The sequence below is a fragment of the Lepeophtheirus salmonis genome, chromosome 5, assembly GCF_016086655.4.
Source record: "Lepeophtheirus salmonis chromosome 5, UVic_Lsal_1.4, whole genome shotgun sequence".
In the NCBI taxonomy this organism is placed as follows: Eukaryota; Metazoa; Arthropoda; class Copepoda; order Siphonostomatoida; family Caligidae; genus Lepeophtheirus; species Lepeophtheirus salmonis.
Window position 1 is genome coordinate 22,912,990 of NC_052135.2, and position 17,215 is coordinate 22,930,204.

At 31.8% G+C, this 17,215-nt stretch overlaps 1 protein-coding gene across 1 annotated transcript; it reads right to left on the reverse strand.

Moving 5' to 3' along the window:
* Positions 1-4,924: 4,924 nt before the first annotated feature.
* Positions 4,925-8,798, reverse strand: Mlp84B (Muscle LIM protein at 84B). The gene is made up of 10 exons (XM_040712381.2): positions 8,602-8,798; positions 7,749-8,553; positions 7,302-7,458; positions 6,850-7,152; positions 6,639-6,774; positions 6,421-6,581; positions 6,232-6,361; positions 5,953-6,161; positions 5,554-5,827; positions 4,925-5,488 (listed from the first exon to the last, which is right to left on the reverse strand). The coding sequence occupies exons 2-10, from the start codon at positions 7,861-7,863 to the stop codon at positions 5,435-5,437; spliced, it is 1,539 nt and encodes a 512-aa protein (XP_040568315.1). The 5' UTR covers positions 7,864-8,553; positions 8,602-8,798; the 3' UTR covers positions 4,925-5,434.
* Between the last annotated feature and the right edge of the window lie 8,417 nt (positions 8,799-17,215).

Genomic DNA, 17,215 nt, shown 5'->3' on the forward strand with positions numbered 1-17,215 from the left:
AAAATTATTTATATAAAAATAAAACTATTGACATTTTCTAAAATCAGTCATTCAGTCCACATTTTACTTCCGAACACTGTAGTAAATAAAGTAATTGAATTTTATCATTCTCATGAATCAAGCAGGATATTACCCGGGGAAAAGGAAAGTTTCGTTGTACGGAAACAGGTTGGTAAAACTACATTACAGAAACGGTTAATTTTGAACAATTTGAGAGAACTATTTTGTAATTTTAAAGATAGTAACCGTGATTTATATATATGGTTTTTGAAATTCGCTTCTCTCAGTCCTTTGTTCTTGCTGGTACAAGTGGGACACACAGTGTATGTGTTTGTACTATTTACTATTCACCAGAAAGTAAAGTTTATGATCATGGATCGAGAATGCTGGAGATATCGGAATATCACTCCTACCGTTACATAATACCAGAATAACTATATTAATACTATGAAATGATACTTTTTTTTTTGAATGTTTATTGTGAAAAAATGGTTACAAATTTAATTTTCAATGTATGCCCCTTCGCTAGCCACACATTTCCCCCATCTTTTAGGGAATTTATGGATGCCTTTTCAAAAAAAAAAAAGTTTCGTCTTTGGCTGCAAACCAGCCCTCGATCCATTTTTTGGCTTCAGTATGAGAATCGAAGAGTAAATCATTGAGTGTGTGGCCCATCGATACAGACAAGTGATAATCGGAAGGTACCAGCTCTGGTGAGTAAGCCGCATGAGCAAGAGATTCCCAGTTGTACGATTCAACAAGCTGGTGAGTGGCTATAGAGCGATGCGGTGGTGCGTTGTCATGAAGGACAATTAACTTGTGTTGCCTGGTTTCATATTTCGGGCGTTTTTGGCGTATATCATGGTGGTTCAAATCGGCCCATTGTTGTTGGTAGCAATCACCATTAACGGTTTGACTGTGTTGTATAAGGTAATACAATATGGCACCACACTGGCCCCAGAACACATACAGCATTTCCTTCTTTTCTTCATTTCTCATGTCAAAATCACAACTTTGGAATATTTCAAACCACCTGAAACACTTTGCTCTGCTTAGAACATATCCACCGTAAGCTTTCACCAGCATTAGATGTGCTTTAGAAGCGTTTTTCTTCGATTGGTAACAGAAAATCAATGATGTCTGTACATCGTAGTTTGTAGGCACAAAATTAGACATTTTTACGAGCGAAAAAAGTGTACTGTTGAATGAAACTAGACAAACAATGAAATAAACATTGTTGATACATGTCGAAATAAGCATTTAGATTTTTGGACCGGTTTATAATGTCTAACTGGTGACACCTAGGGACCAATAACCGAAAGTCTCATTTTATAGAAGCATATTAAATAGCTTTTATAGTTTGTAATCCTGCATTGTCCTATTTTTTCTTACGTAAATGTGAAAATTGCAGAACAACTGACTTGCTCAAGGATAAATTGCTCGGACACTTTAAGGAAAATAGTGTTGATGAAGTACAATTTTAGCGGTGGCTATCAACGGATAGGTCAGAGCTTGCTAGCATAATACTTCTAATCCAAAATTTCGTATAAATATTTTATGACAAAACAGAAAAGCTGGCACGACATGATTTCATTGCTAAGGCACAAATTAATTTTTTGAATTTAAAAAATGTGAAATTATGGAAGGTGAATTTGTTGTTATTGGAGACTTTTCAGACAATTACAGCTTTGTAGTACAGGATGCTGCTCAAGGTTTTCATTGGAATTCCTCACAGGCGACGATACACCCCTTGGTCTTTTATAAATAAAATAAAAGGGAATTTTTGCCATGACTCATTCACAATTATTTCCGACTACAACTGCCATAATGTAGTTATAGTACATTTGTTCCGGCGCAAACTAATAGGATATTTGAAGGTCACGTTCGGATTTATAAAAATGATGTATTACTTTTCCTACGGCTGTGCAGTTCTATACAAAAATTGTAAAAAAATTGAAACCTGATATGTCACAAAGTGGATTTTCATATCCCTGCTGAGTGGCATTTTTTCGCTACTAGTCATGCCAAAGGGCCAGCGGATAGAGTCTGAGGGACAATTAAAAGAGAAGCCACAAAAGAGAGCCTTCGCCGCCCATACGAGAATCAAATCACAAAACCGATTCATTTGTTCGGGTTTTTTTCTAACAATCTAAAATGTTATATAACTATTACTTTAAGCATAAAAAGGCTTTAGTGATCATGACATTCTCGAGTTTCTTCTTATTACTCTGAAAATAGATTTAAAAAATACGCATTCATGGACAAGAAAATACTTTTCGGGAAAGGAGATTTGGATTATATTTGTAGTTCGCACCTAATCCAATGAAATGTCATAACAGTTTAGCTGCTCTCATCTTAAACATTCTTCAGATATTTTGAATAGATAAAACAAATAAAATACATACAACACAAAAAGTTGTTTTGTTTTTAACACCACAACACGAAAAATCAAATCATATGAAAACTTGATAATCAAATATAATTATAAAAAGATCTTTAGTGTATTTACAAAAACAAATGCCCATATGATACAATTCAATAATTAGGTAATTTCTTCATTAAGGAATCATCCTACAAAAACTAATGTATTGTCAGTTGATACTCAGAGTAATTTTTTGCAGAGCTAATTTTAGCATGAGCTGCGCCTGGGCAAAGATTAATGTACACTTACCCATTTCCTTCTTCCCCTTTTAAAAATTTCAATGTAAGTTCTGCTTTTTTTTAGAAAATCAATTTTGAATCTTATTTTTCTCTAAAATAAAGTGCGGGGACCTTCGGAATGATTTTTTTTAAAGGGTTTTTTTTCGGAAAATATATTATTAGATCCTAAATGACAATTTTAGGAGCAGAAATATTATATGTTCTTCCCTGATTTACATTATTTCTTCAATGGACCTTTCTCAAGGAGTATGTGCCTCTAAGTTAAAATATAATATTTATTAATATATAAAAATCTACTCTTAGTGGGGCACCCAATCAAGCGCGGGCCTGGGGAAAATTTCACCTATGTCTCCTTAAAGCTGCAACCATAGTCATATTAATTGACACTTGTCGAAAATTTGAAAATGAGCTTAATTTACTGTCTATGTTACAAGGTTTGTCTGATACACTTTTTTCATTAAAAAAAAATAATTGAAAAGTACTCAGAATTTTGTGACGTTATAAGTATAAATCTTCACAATATAAAAGAAGAAGGACATTTAATCGTTATGTAGGAGCAAAATGTAGTGAAAAATAACCGTTTTGTTATTAGAAGAGGAAAAAAAGTAGCTGCCATCGTTGTTGTTTCTTTTTTGTTCATTTGTAATAGATCTTAGTTGTGTTTACAGCTCTCTATGTATAAAAATAATTATCACTTTCCTTTAGTGTATTTAAAAACAAACACTAAAATAAAATATATATTCAAATATAACAAGCACATTTCCTCTGGAATAATGTTAATACAAATGTAGATTATAGAAGGTTTTCATCTTTCGATCCTTAATTCATTTGCTCATATCCTTTCCCGAATCATACAATATACATAACTGATGTTATCAATGTCTCGCATCCACCTTCTTATTTCACTAATGTTTTGGAGGAGGAGAGCATGTTGAATTTGATTAGCAACAAGCTGCTATTTCCAGAAGAAATTTAATACAAGTGTCACTTTATATCAAGCAGGACATTAGGCAGGATTCTCCCCGTTGACGATCATAAAATCTACTCTCGTAAGTCCAATTATAGTTCCCAACAAATCGTCAAAGTTACTCTCCATTATGAATGAGCACACACACTTGTAGTAACTTAGGTAGTATACCCTATCTCTTCCAGAATTAAAGAAAACTGAGAACAGCATTAGAAAATAAAATAAAAACACTGTTCAGGTTGCTAACAACCAAAATAATCCAATGTTAAAAATACAACTCAGTATTTACAACTCTAATGGTATATCTAATTAATATTAAACATACTTATTTCAAGTATGGTTTTAATTATAGGGATCTCTAGTCCCTACTACAGAGATGGAAAAAACATATCCTTTTTATGAAAGAGTGTTCTTATTAGTAGTCTATTTTCAGTTATAATAAATATATAAATATCATTGCCACTGTAGCTAACAGTAACCAGTTTTAAGAGAAAATTTATATTATTGATAAATTAGATGGAAAATAGATTATCAAGTTATTGATCAAGGCTTATCAACTGGTGGTGTTGTTAGACTCTAAAAGAAGTAACTAGTGTTTCTTTACCAAAACAATGGTTCAGAATCAAGTTTTTACCTCTGTAATATTAATGTTGTGTTATATCTATTATCTTGATGAAAGCATGGGATCATCCCTTATGGAGTAGCATATGTACTCGGAATCGATCCATTAACAATTTATAATTCTAAAATAGGGGCACATTTAATTATATAATGTACTTGGACTGTTTTTGGTATCTATTGTGAATCATGGCATCAAAATTATTTACTGGGATGCGTTCCTGTAACCAGACACATATTCAAAGAGGAACACTTAAATTCTAGGCAAGGCTAGGGTCGTGACAAGGATGTTTTTCTTTAAGGGTTGACTAATTTAAGATGAAATTTTTATTAAATTATCTTTGAAAATCTCATACAATTTTGAATACATTTTTTAGAAATAAAAACATGAAAAAAGAATTTATTTATTTTGATAGTTAAATTTTTTTAGAGAAGATAAGAACTTTTTTTGCTTATCTAGTTGGACAAATAATTACATTTTTATTAGAAAAGACAAAATTTGAACTAAGAAAAATGTTATTCTTCCCCCCAATACAAACTCTCCGAAAGTCAAGGGGCTGAGTTGAGGAGGGCACTAACATCATTTTTGTTGTTGCTGTTTTTTTGGTTTTTCTTTGGGGGGGACTTAACCTCGATATATGCTTACTTCAAAGCTTTACTAATAATTTGTTTAGTTGGTTCTTTTGTACTGTTTTTATTAAATTTGTAATGTAATGTGAGACATCCTATTTATTTAATATTACATTTATGTATGTATAACAATGAATAATGTATAATTTTTGGGTCCTTTTCTCAAGAGCCATAATATGTATATGTTTATATCAATTTTCAATAAAATTTAGATTATAAAAATAGGGTTGGAATAAAGAGTAGAAATAGTAGTCGTATTAAAAAAGGAAAATAGGTAAAGAGGAAACGGATTTTTTTTAGGTTTGTTTGTTTTTTGGATAGGAATACTTCTGTTTCAAGAAAAAGAATAACTGTACGTATGTATGATTAATATAAAGAAAATCTCCCACTTGCAATGATGAATAAAGTGTTGACTCAATGAAATAAAGAAGAGGTGTGTAAGTACGAACAAAAAATGATGGTTGATAAACAAAAAAACAAAAAATAATAATAGCATGTTATGTATTGTGAAGTCTTTTTCAATGCAAAAGGCCTTGTTTGGTTTTTTAATTTGTTTCTTCAAGGGAGCATGAAAGCGCATTCACTTACGATTTGAGACATGTTTGATCCCTCCTAGAAATGAAGGAAAATATATGACACTTAGTTTGTTATGCAGTCTTGGCAAAGTGACTACTCACGGTTTGAAGAGCTCCAGCTCCTCCTCCAAATCCATATCCTCGAACACCAAATTTAGCAGAGTAATCCGAATGACAGTAAATGTTTCCATCAGGGCCATCATTGACTGTGAAGGAGTCTAAATGCCGATTGCAAACTGCACAGGTGAAGCAGCGTTTATGCCAACACTTTTGGGCACCAAGAATCTTTTCTGCTTCATAGACAGAATGTCCACAACGAGGGCAACCATCTCCATCAGTCCCTTTTGTCATTTGTCCTTGAGGGTGAAAGTCGGTTCTGTATGTAATGAAGAAAAGGAAATAATGTTTAGCTATTGTTTAAAAATGCAATGTCATGATACTTCGTTGACAAAGTCTCAAAATGAAGATGCAGTCAAAACTCAATTTTGAACAATACTCAACTGTATTCTCTCTCCATTAAAGTCTCCTACGGTTGAAGGGGCCATGAGAGCGGGAACTGATCCTGTACCTCCGTAGCCGTAGCCTTTGGGTCCAAAGTTCTTTCCATAACATTGCTTGCAAAATATTTCACCTTCAGGAGCATCGCAGCAACAAGTCGAGTCAAGAGGACGACGACATTCAAAGCACGAAAAACAGCTTTTATGAAAAGTCTGGAAGTGGCAATACAAATCCCGTAGTCGTTACTCGAAATGCAAAAAAAAAAAAAAAACTACAACTCACGTTTCTTTTTGAAAGCATTTTTTCAGCATGAAACACTTGTCCTCCACACCTGGGACAGGCATCTTTCCCAGTGCCAGTAATAATTGCAGTGTTTGTACAAAGATTGGGTCGATCATTGCTTCGACTATCGCTTCAAATTTATTTGCAGGTATTAAAATAGTTTAAAGTAAAATATAGTCGAGGACTTACACATCGGCGCATTGCAAAACACCGGCTCCACCCCCATATCCGTATCCTTTAGCACCATAGGTTTTGCCGTAGCATCCTTTACAGTAGATTTCTCCATCTGGAGCATCACAGCAGAGAATCGAATCCAATGGGCGTTTACAGCTTTTACATGAAAAACATTTCTATAGAAAAAAAAATTAATAAGTATAATAAAAATGGATTTCATGCTTGTACGACACCTTGTGATAAATCTTTCCCTTAGAAAACATTTGCTCAGCATGAAAAACTTTTCCTTCACATCTGGGACATCCTTCCCCACTCTTTGCAGGAATGGAAGTTGTATCTACTCCCTGTGACTTCTTCGGATTGTTGCCACTGTCGGGAAAAAAGTTTAATCAAAATTCCATTTGAGTTTTTTTTTTTTTTTTTTTTTTCCAAATTAAGACTCACTTCTCAGCCATGTCCCCAGTCAGCAAAGCTGGTCCTCCTTGTCCAAACCCATAGCCCTGAATACCATAGCTTTTTCTGTAGCATACCTTGCAGTATATATTCTTGTCTGGGCCATCACAGGCAGTGAGAGAATCCAACACTCGGCTACATGCAGAGCATTTAAAGCAGAATTTGTGCCAGGCGCGTCCCTTAGAGAAAACTTGATCTGCGTGGTATACATAAGCACCACAACGAGGGCATCCCTCCCCTTCTGGAGCTTGACTTAGAGAAGCTCCATTATTGAAGGCCATCTGTGGTTCTTCTCTGAAATAGAAGTTCATTTATGGGAGCAATGATAATCACTTATCAGGGTAATACGGTGAGGGAATGGAATGAGGGTCAAATACTGAAAGTCTCATCTTCATTTTGACTCGTCATATGATATTCGTCAATGTACATACTCTAATACTTACTGAACGGGTCCACCAGATGAATTCATCATTAGTGTTCCTGCTCCAGCTCCAAAACCATAACCTTTAGGACCATAGTGTCGTCCATGGCATGTCTTGCAATAAAGTTTCTTATCATGCTCAGCGCATGTTGTTGAGTCCAATAATTTGTTACATGTTTCTGATATTAATAGTTATAATTAGAATAATGAATAAGTTGAAAGAGGGAAATAAATACAACATAAAAGGTTAAAGGTCAATGATTAAAAGTTTCATTTTTATATTTAAAAGAGATTTAAAGTAATGAGTTACAAAAATAATAATAATAATAACAAGAAAGAGATGAAGAATATATACCTATAAGTAAGTATGTACTGTGTACAGGTCAATGAATTGACCTGCTCTCTAATGTTCTGCTTATTTTTTGTAGAGAGCATGACCCGTACACAATTAAATGATTCATCTACTTACCACATTTGAAACAAGCCTTGTGCCATTTAAGACCTCCAGCTACTTTTTCTTCAGCAGCATATACGGATCGTCCACATTTGGGGCACTTGGGAGACTCTGGAGCTTTGAAAGGCATTTTGAAACTCTGTTAATAATTAATTTGATAAATCGGATTTACGCTTAAAGAAATGAAATCAAATTTATAATTTCAAGATATAACAAATGAACTGTAGCAAAGCTAATGATGAACTGATATCTCCTGAGCAGGTTTTTCTACCTAATAAGAGAAATAAGTAGTAGGTGCACCTTGGCAAAAATCGGATACTTCTAGAAAATCCTCATCGCCCTTTCTTCAGTTTAATTTTTTTAAAGAGCAAATTACTGTTAAGAATATTATTATTTAGTAAGAAAAATAAAATAAATGACTATCAGGCGCTTACTACGTACGGACAGTTGAACCTTGAATTAACAATTAAATTCTTTGTCTATGTATCAATAAATAATTCTAAAAGATTTACATTCAGTTGATTGATTAAAAATCAATGAAAGGTATCAAAGCAATGTATGAGGCCTTTCAATACGTGAACTCAAATAAATCCATGAAAAAGTGAGTGAGAGAATATTTTTTAAATGTCAAACATTGTGAGTCAGATTCCCAAGATGGAAGCTTTCTTCCTTCCTTCTCTTCGTCTTTTCAAAGATCATCAGGCGGGAAATTTTTAAATCGATATTCTTCTTTTCTTCATCTTCCATTTTAAACTACATATTATTTTTCCTTTTTTTTCTTCCTTTATAGTCTTCTCTTGATGAGTCTTCATATTCAATGCTGTAAATAATAATATGTAATAATGTACCTACATACATACATATATACGTTGTTTCTATTAGACTCAATACAATTTTCTCTTGGCATCAAATACATATTTGTAAGTCAACGTCATACGACTTAAAATAAAACATCATCCTCTTCTAGTACTGTAATTCATCTTCCTTTCTTTTTTCTTTAACTACATACTACTTGTAGTATCTACGTAAAAGGTAGTAGTTCTATACACAATAATCACCCAACTGAAACATACATACATCAAGGGAGATCAGCTAACTTTTTCGCATTATTTGTCCCATGGATTCCCTTGTTTTTGACATCATTGTTACAAACTTTCATAAAATATTATTCTCTTTGTTACAAAAACGCTTCTCAATCTAAATGACTCTGGAAAGTTTCCTCAAATTTAAGACAGAAGATTATTTACTTCTAAATAAGAACAACAAAACACATTTATTATCTCCATCTTGAAAGTTAAGATGGATTTTGAACGTCTACACATGTAGTGATGAATCATGCTTCTATAAATAAATAAAATTTTGCATTATTTTTATAATTTTATACTGTATGTAGCATTTGACTGAGTCAGTCTTAATGATGGATTTCAAAAAATTCCGGGGAAAAAAATCTACCGTGATTAATTCAATATTTTATGATAAAAGCCTCCTTCATGTATTCACATATTGAAGATTCCGATAAGATATAATTTTCGGGAATTTAGACTAGAGTGCAAAAAATATGCATTGGACAAAAAATAATTCCCATTGAAGCACCTATAAATACCAATGCTCAAAATGTGTTCAAAACCATGCTGTAGTCCTTTTATTCGGATTTAAAAAGTTCTGCGTCTACATTACTAAAAATATGTTTAATCTGAGTCATTCAAAAATGTAAATGGGAATCTTATTATTAGAGAAAAATGAGCGCATTCCGGGTGTAAAACTAACGCCTTTTCTTATTGTAAAAGTTATTTTAAGCTTTATAAGCCGTTTAATCTAAAAATATATTTTTAGATTAAACGGAACGTGAGCCTCGTGCAGATGAATGTACAAAGAAAAAAAAATCCGTTTCCGTTTGGACTAAGTCTAAAGCTACCAGATTAAAAATATTCAATTGAAAAAACATTTTTTTTATTTAGGTCAAGGTTATTAGAAATACAAGGTTAGACCACCATGTAATCGGGTTAACTAGAATTTCCAATTTGATGTACTGTACCGACTGCTAGGCAAGGCAGACATATTTTGACGTCATAGAGTATAATAGCGGTACTCTAACAGTAACAGTCAAGGAAGGCAAGATATAGCTGTAAAGTATTTAAAGTTCAAATATCTACTGATTCTATTCTAGATTAATAATAATAAGAAAAAGGAGAAGGAAAAGTTGATCAAATCTACTTCAACAGTATTCCCCCTTAGACGAAAGAAAAATAAAATAAAAGTTTCCTTTTTTTTTATCGTCTAGTACAAAAGAAAATAAGCAAAAGATAATCAAGCAGCCAATATAATTAACAGTATTAATTTATAAAATGGATCTTGTACAGCGCACAATTGGAGATTCTGGTAGGATCCTGGCGATTCCAAAAACAGGACGGAGTCTATCTTTGGAGACATTGTCGACTTTGGCGCCCAAGTTCAATTTAAAATGACGATCGTATTTTCCCAGGATTTTAAAAGGACCCAAGAAGGTTGGAGAAAGAGATTCTCTGATTAGCTTATTTTTAACGAAAATGTAATCAGCCTTGCTCAGACGATTGTTGAACGTTTCCCTCTGGGTTACTCCTGGGGGAACAAGAGTCACCTTCTCCAAGAAGAAGAGAAGTCTAGAAGAATGCATCTACCTGAAAACAAATGGAAGAAGCCTGAAGGCGAAGTAACTCCCGGAATGAAAGTTGAGTACTTGAGGATAAACTGTGTTTTATACCGTGAAAAGCACTTTCACATTCATCATTCCATATGAATTTAAATTTTTTCTTTAAACCTGGATATCACATCACTGTCCATTTTGACAAATTTTTGATGAATTGTGAATAGAATTGAGCCATGCCTAAAAATCTCTGTAAATCATCTTTTGATTTTGGAGATGAAATTCTTGCAGTAGCTTCAACTTTCGATGAAAGAGGTTTAAAACCCTCCGGTGAAATATAATGTCCAAGGAACTCAACAGAGTCTCGGGAAAACTCGTATTTTTTAAGAGAAAGTACCCAGCCGGAAGTTTTAACCTGCAACAAAACTGCGTTTATGTACTGCCAATGTTCATCCTTGTCGTAAAAGCAATCAATATATTATCAAAATACTCGAAGACATTTTTAATTCCCCTAAAACAGAATCAATGAGTCGTTGTAAGTTCTGGGCAGCGTTTCTAAGCCCAAACGGTATTCTCAAGTACTCATACAACCCAAATGGCGTATTGATAGTTGTTTATTTATAATCTTTGCATTCAATCCAAATTTTGTATGATAATAACATACTTTTTTAAATTTTGCAGATGTTGAGGACTTCGAAAAAGCTCAACTAAGTATCTTCTTAATCAAAGGTGCGACATTGGGAGAAGAAGATGGATCCTGAACAGTAGAAATGGAAGTGCTTGTGACTTCCTTCGCAGCCGTACACATATCTGCTAAATTCTTAGTTGTAAGTATTGATTGTGCTCTCAAATATCCCTGTTCTAGATAGCCCATATAGGACTAATATGGATTTTTTTGCTCCCTCATAAGTGAGATTCTCCTCACTAATAGTAATAATATTGAAAAACCTCACTTCACTTATTGTCACTTTGGTATGACAAATCCCCCTCAACGCAAAATCAAGTTAAATTCTCCGGAACCAGTTCTCAACATCCGAAGAATAGAACCTAGGAAGGTGGCCATTGCTAAATTCGCCTCTTCCGTTTTAATCGACCATGCTTGTTTTTGGGAGACACAAGTGGTGAAGTTTGCATTCGGGGCATTTTTCGAATCATGTCAGGCCCACCAATGTAAAGTATTTAAAGTTCAAATATCAATTCATTATATTTTAGATTAATAATCATAAGAAAAAGTAGTACTACTTTATTTTTGATGAAGGACTGTATTTTTTTTGAGAGCGAGGAGAAAACGGAAGCGAGACTTATAGTATTACTAAATTAAGACTCTTGTTAACATCAGCTTCATGATATATGACTTTTGGGGGGGGGATAAATTACTCCTATAGAGAAGAAAATCTTTTGCATTTAATAAGCGATAATTCTTCTTTCAAAGGGAGATGTTAACATTATGGTGATCTATCATAGAATGAGCAAATAAGAAGAAAGGGCACACACAATAACCATTTTTTCCCTTTCGAATAACAAAAATGGGTTTTTCTCTACAAAAATCCAATCCATAGTCATTGTATAGACTCTTCATATCATTGTCAAGACTAAAGCTACCAGTTTGCAAATATTCATTTAAAAAATAAAAATAATAAACTTCATCTGGATCCCTCTTAGTCTGGGTCTAGAGTAAAGGGGTCTTGAATGGCACACACTACTATTTTTTATCTATTTCCTTCAGTAAAAATTAAGTAGTGAAAATTATTGTTTAGATGACATAATAATTTCATAATTGATATTTACCTGACTTTAAATATACCTACAATCTACATATATGCAAATAAATTACGTGTTTGTCTAAATATCAAGTCAGACCTTCCTACATACATAGATGTTTGCGTTTATAGTTTTTTGATTTTTAATCAAAAATATAAATAAAAATATGAATTTGACTTTTTTTCAAATAAAGTGTACTATAAAATTGTAAGGAAATAAATGTACGCAAAAGTGACAAGAAAATGATTTGATAGATTAACCCTATAACTAAGGTTGTAGATCATAAACACTTTTTAGCGTGCGAGTTTTTTGTTTTTGGCAACATGAACAATGTTTTTTTCTTCTAAACCTGTTGTAATTATTTTTCATTCTTGAGGAAGGAGAGAACATATAAGTATATAGGGTAACTACGAGAGTGTGTGGTATTGAATGATGAAAGGTAGCCCAGCATAAGCCCTCTATAAGTAGAATTGATAAATTTGTAATGAAAAAAAAACAAAAAAACACGCGAGGGGAATGCGGGAGGGAGACATATGGTACTATTAAATTAAGATCATAGTTGATATGAGCTGCCTGTTATATGACGCACACGCAATAATTGTTTTTCCTTTTTTAATTTTTAAAGGTAGTTTTTTCATTACAAATATGTCAACTCTAGTTATAAGTGAAGGTCCTTGTTGGACTCTGAGTATAATTGAAGATCTAAAACAAAGTAATTTCTCCTTATGTACTTGCTTGCTACGATGTGGAACTTGTTTTTATTTCCTTCATTCAACAGCTTATATAAAGAAACGTCAATACAACTCAGCTACTCTCAAACATTCTTCAAATTATTAGGGCTACCATGTTATTTTTCGTTTTCTTTTTTTACATGATCAAAATACTTAGAATTTACTACCCTACTTATAACGCCTACTAGATTCATTCACGGTCATAATTTTCTGATTCTTTGAAATTAGAACCAATTTTTTTTTTTTCTTTTTTTCAAAAGTTGATAAAATCGACGATTTTTGAGTTTTGGTAAGAAAGGTTTAATTTAATTAAATTAAAAAATAAGCAAACGATTTCTTTTTCCAGATGTTTAAAAAATATAGGATTTTCTCCACATAACATCTTAAAAATGAGATTTATAATTTTTAAGTAAAAAGGTTGCGGACAAAATTTTTGGGGTAATATTGTATGAAATTTGAGGATTTACGTTATCGGTGGGTCTGTGTTTATTTGACATGGTTCTAATACCAATTTGGATAGTACCAGTAAAGCACCCATATACCAATCAATACTACATATAATCAACTTCATTCAAAGGTATGTCATTAAAAAAGATATAAACAGTGCTTGTTTTTCTAGGCTAAGTGATAATGCGTATGTAGGTCATAAACAAGATACGTTCCTTGGATTTGGCTTTTCTTTTATAAGATCAAGAGCAACAGGATACAAATATTGAGTTTTTTCTCTTTGAAAATTGCATTTACTTGCATTTATTTTATATTTTTTTTTAATCTAAAGGATTAATGATCAATTTCTAGGAAAGATAATCAACCCCTCAAAATTAGAATGTGTTTTTGGAATTAATGTTAAAATTAAATTAATCTTTAAACATTTAATATATCATATTAACCCATCTTATTTGTTTAAAAATGAAAAGAAAAATGTAGAGAGAATATTTGGCATTCAAATCACTACGTAGCACTTCATATGGGTTTTACAGTTGCTTACCAACAACAACACAGTTAAGAAAAATACAAGGAATTTGAATATTTAGGGGTTTGTCCAAGCATATTCATTAGAATTAAAATATATAAAGGAAATTTATTTGGATGAATGACGCAATATTTATTAATATGTGTATTCGTATATTGTATAAAACATTTAATATAGTAAATAAAAGCATCTCAAATACAAAAAAAAAGTTATGCTCTTTATTTGCAAAGATGAGTGTTGATTTAACGTGATTATGACTTTTCTCCTTCTTTTTCTCTCTTACTTTTCAAGGTAAGGATGATATTAATGCAATTAGTTATTATGATTATGAATTCAAATCCTTATTCAAAGGCCACCTCAAATGATATCATATTAAATGTTTATAAATACTCTCCAGTATTGGAACACTACTCTTAACATCAGCTGAAACGTTCGGAAAATAAATAATGTATGATATTGCATGTTTTGTTTACTGCTTAGAGATATATACAATATTCTGTACAAGTAGCGGTTTTGTACAAGTTGGAACTTACTATAGGGACATGTTTTAGAATAACATGCATTATTCCCGTATGAAGATATGTATGTCCGTCGCAAGAAAGGATTAAAATAGTGGCAGTTTGTTAGAAATAAAATATTTTGTGTTACATAGATTATATAGTTTACATACGGAATTATGGTTCTTTTGACCCAAGCTTTATATATTTTAGAAAATATTGTTATTTCTACTTATGCACACGTGGACAAAAAGCTCGAATCGACAATATGTGGGCATATAGGATTGACGTATTCCTTTCAATCATAGACACGATCATTGCTGGGACGGAGAAACGTTTCTCTTAGAAGTAGTATACTAAAATGATATTAGGGTGACATACAGACAGGTATGTTCTATAGGAAGAAATTATTTGAATATGTACTTGTAAAAACCTATTATTTAAATTTAACAAATAAAAAAGGGAGTTAAAGCAGGCTAGAAAACTGTTTAAAAGTTATAAAACGAGGGAAATAGAGACTCTAATCACTATTGTTGGGCTTCAGTCCGGAAGTCCTGGTTATATATTTTTTTTTAAACAGAGATAGCTCAGATTAATTTTCTCTTCTATGTATACAGAGTAGTATACTTACGTGTAGAACTGATCGTGCACTTTTGAATTTTTTTTTTTGAAAAAAATGAATGACAGTTGATCTAGAAAAAAAATAATTGGTTTCTCATAATATATGAGACCGAAAAAAATCGGTCCATAGAATGATACCTAATCAAAATTGATCTACAGAGTGAGACCGAAAAAAAACCGTCTACGGTCTGAGACCGTGGTCCAAATTCGTATAGCAAAAATTACTAAAGACCGAACCAAAAAATAATTTCGTTGCTGGACCGAGTCTCAACACTACTAACCACTATGATTTAACCTTTTAATTTTTAGAACCTGCTCTATTGCCAGTGAGTAGATTTAGTTGTGAACGTAGTTTTTCCACCTGAGCATGGCGAAACCTCAATAATAAAAAAAGTTACACAGTTTTTTGTTGACAGCTGTCGATATGTCCACTTATTTCCTACTGTCAGTGTTCTCAACATTGTTTGATTGAATTCGAATTATCTCTTGTTAATTTGTGAACAATTCCAAACAATTATTGAATAATTCACTATGCCACAAAATTCAGGTCTTGGAACGCCCGCTAGCTAAAACCCACATTTATTGTTGTTAAGTAATCTGTAGAATACGAAAAAGACAGATTTCGATGTGAAATAACTATATATATGAAAAGGTAATAACATTTGCTAAATAACATTTCAGAATTCAAAAAATAAAATATTTATTAATTTATCTTCAATATAATTCCTACAAAACTTATCCAATCCTAAAAAAAAATCAAGTAAAATGAGTGATCTTATTTGGAAGCTAATATTTTTTGCATATTTTTTTCAATTGCATTATATTAAGCTAAAACTAAAAAATTAACATTATATAACAATCTCAAAAGATTTGTTGTCAAAAAAAAGTTGATTTTTTCAGTTTAACTTTTTTCTTATGGAGTATGTAATAAATAAGCAATAAACAAGGTTAGGTGAAAGAAATGTTCTGAAATCAAGTATAAAATAAGTCGACAAGATGACTTAATCAATTATATTTACTATAAAATACATTCAATAATTATTTAATGTATTTCAAGTTTAAGTTTAATCTTCTTAAATATATAATTATATTTAATTTCGGAACATTTTTTCACGCAACCTTACATTGCTTATTTTTCAAAAGTAACTCATAATTTTGACCAACTTTTATTTTATGTTTAAGACCTGTGTCTGTCTCCGTTTATGAAATAAATACCCTATTAGCAGACAGGCATTCAACTATAATATTATATTATAGTAGACTAGGATGTACCCGTATTATATATTTTATTACGAATTATTTTATTTTGTATATACTAAGAATACGAAGAGAATCTCGCTAATTTTCTTCTTTCCCTTTAGTACGAATTATTTTATTATACACATAGTAAGAATTAGTAAGATACACTTGCTAAACCAAAGTCGGACGGACAGACATCTACTGTCTATAAATAATATAATATTAAAGTACGTGTATGTTTGTATGTCCGTCCGCTAATAAAAACGCATAATATTCATAAGGAATATCATAAATTTATTCCATATTTTATTTTAAAAAACCGTATTAAAAAAATATGCATCTTTTAAGATTTTGTTCGATTTTTTATTTCTTGAGTGATCCTACATTTTATCAGGCTGTAAATGCAAACACACAACAAGATTATTGTATTGGATATGATTTCAATATCTCATAATGATCCTGTAATAAATAATCCTATATTTGAAATAATTAAATTACAAGCTCTCCGTGAACGGATTCCTTCAGAGTTTCAATTCTTGAATCTATTCAGTTGTTACAAATAGATTGATAAGATTCCCCACCCAAGGAAGGAGTCAAATCTACTTGTTTTAGGCTCAAGTTGTTTTGATTTTCTTCTTCAGATAAAGTTTCAATCTGCCATCATTCCCGTAGATATTAGAATTTGAGCATCTCTTATTGAGGATAAAGTATCTTGGATCCCTTTTTTTGTCCTAATTCTTAAAGAACATGTAAGTATTTCTGTCTTTAATTAATGAAAATCGATCTAAGAATATGAAAAAAACATATAAATTAAAAATATGTCGCTCCATTTATCCAATTATTTGTGTGTATTATGTTTGATATTTTTCAACATTAAAATAATAACTAACGTATCATATTCATGCTAAGATGTAAACATATATATTTTGTCACAAATTGATAGATGTAACCTTTACGATTATCTAAATCCTCTTTAGCAACTTTTTTGATTTTTTCCCATGGATATATATTTGATCTAAATTAGTTGAAAATTAAGC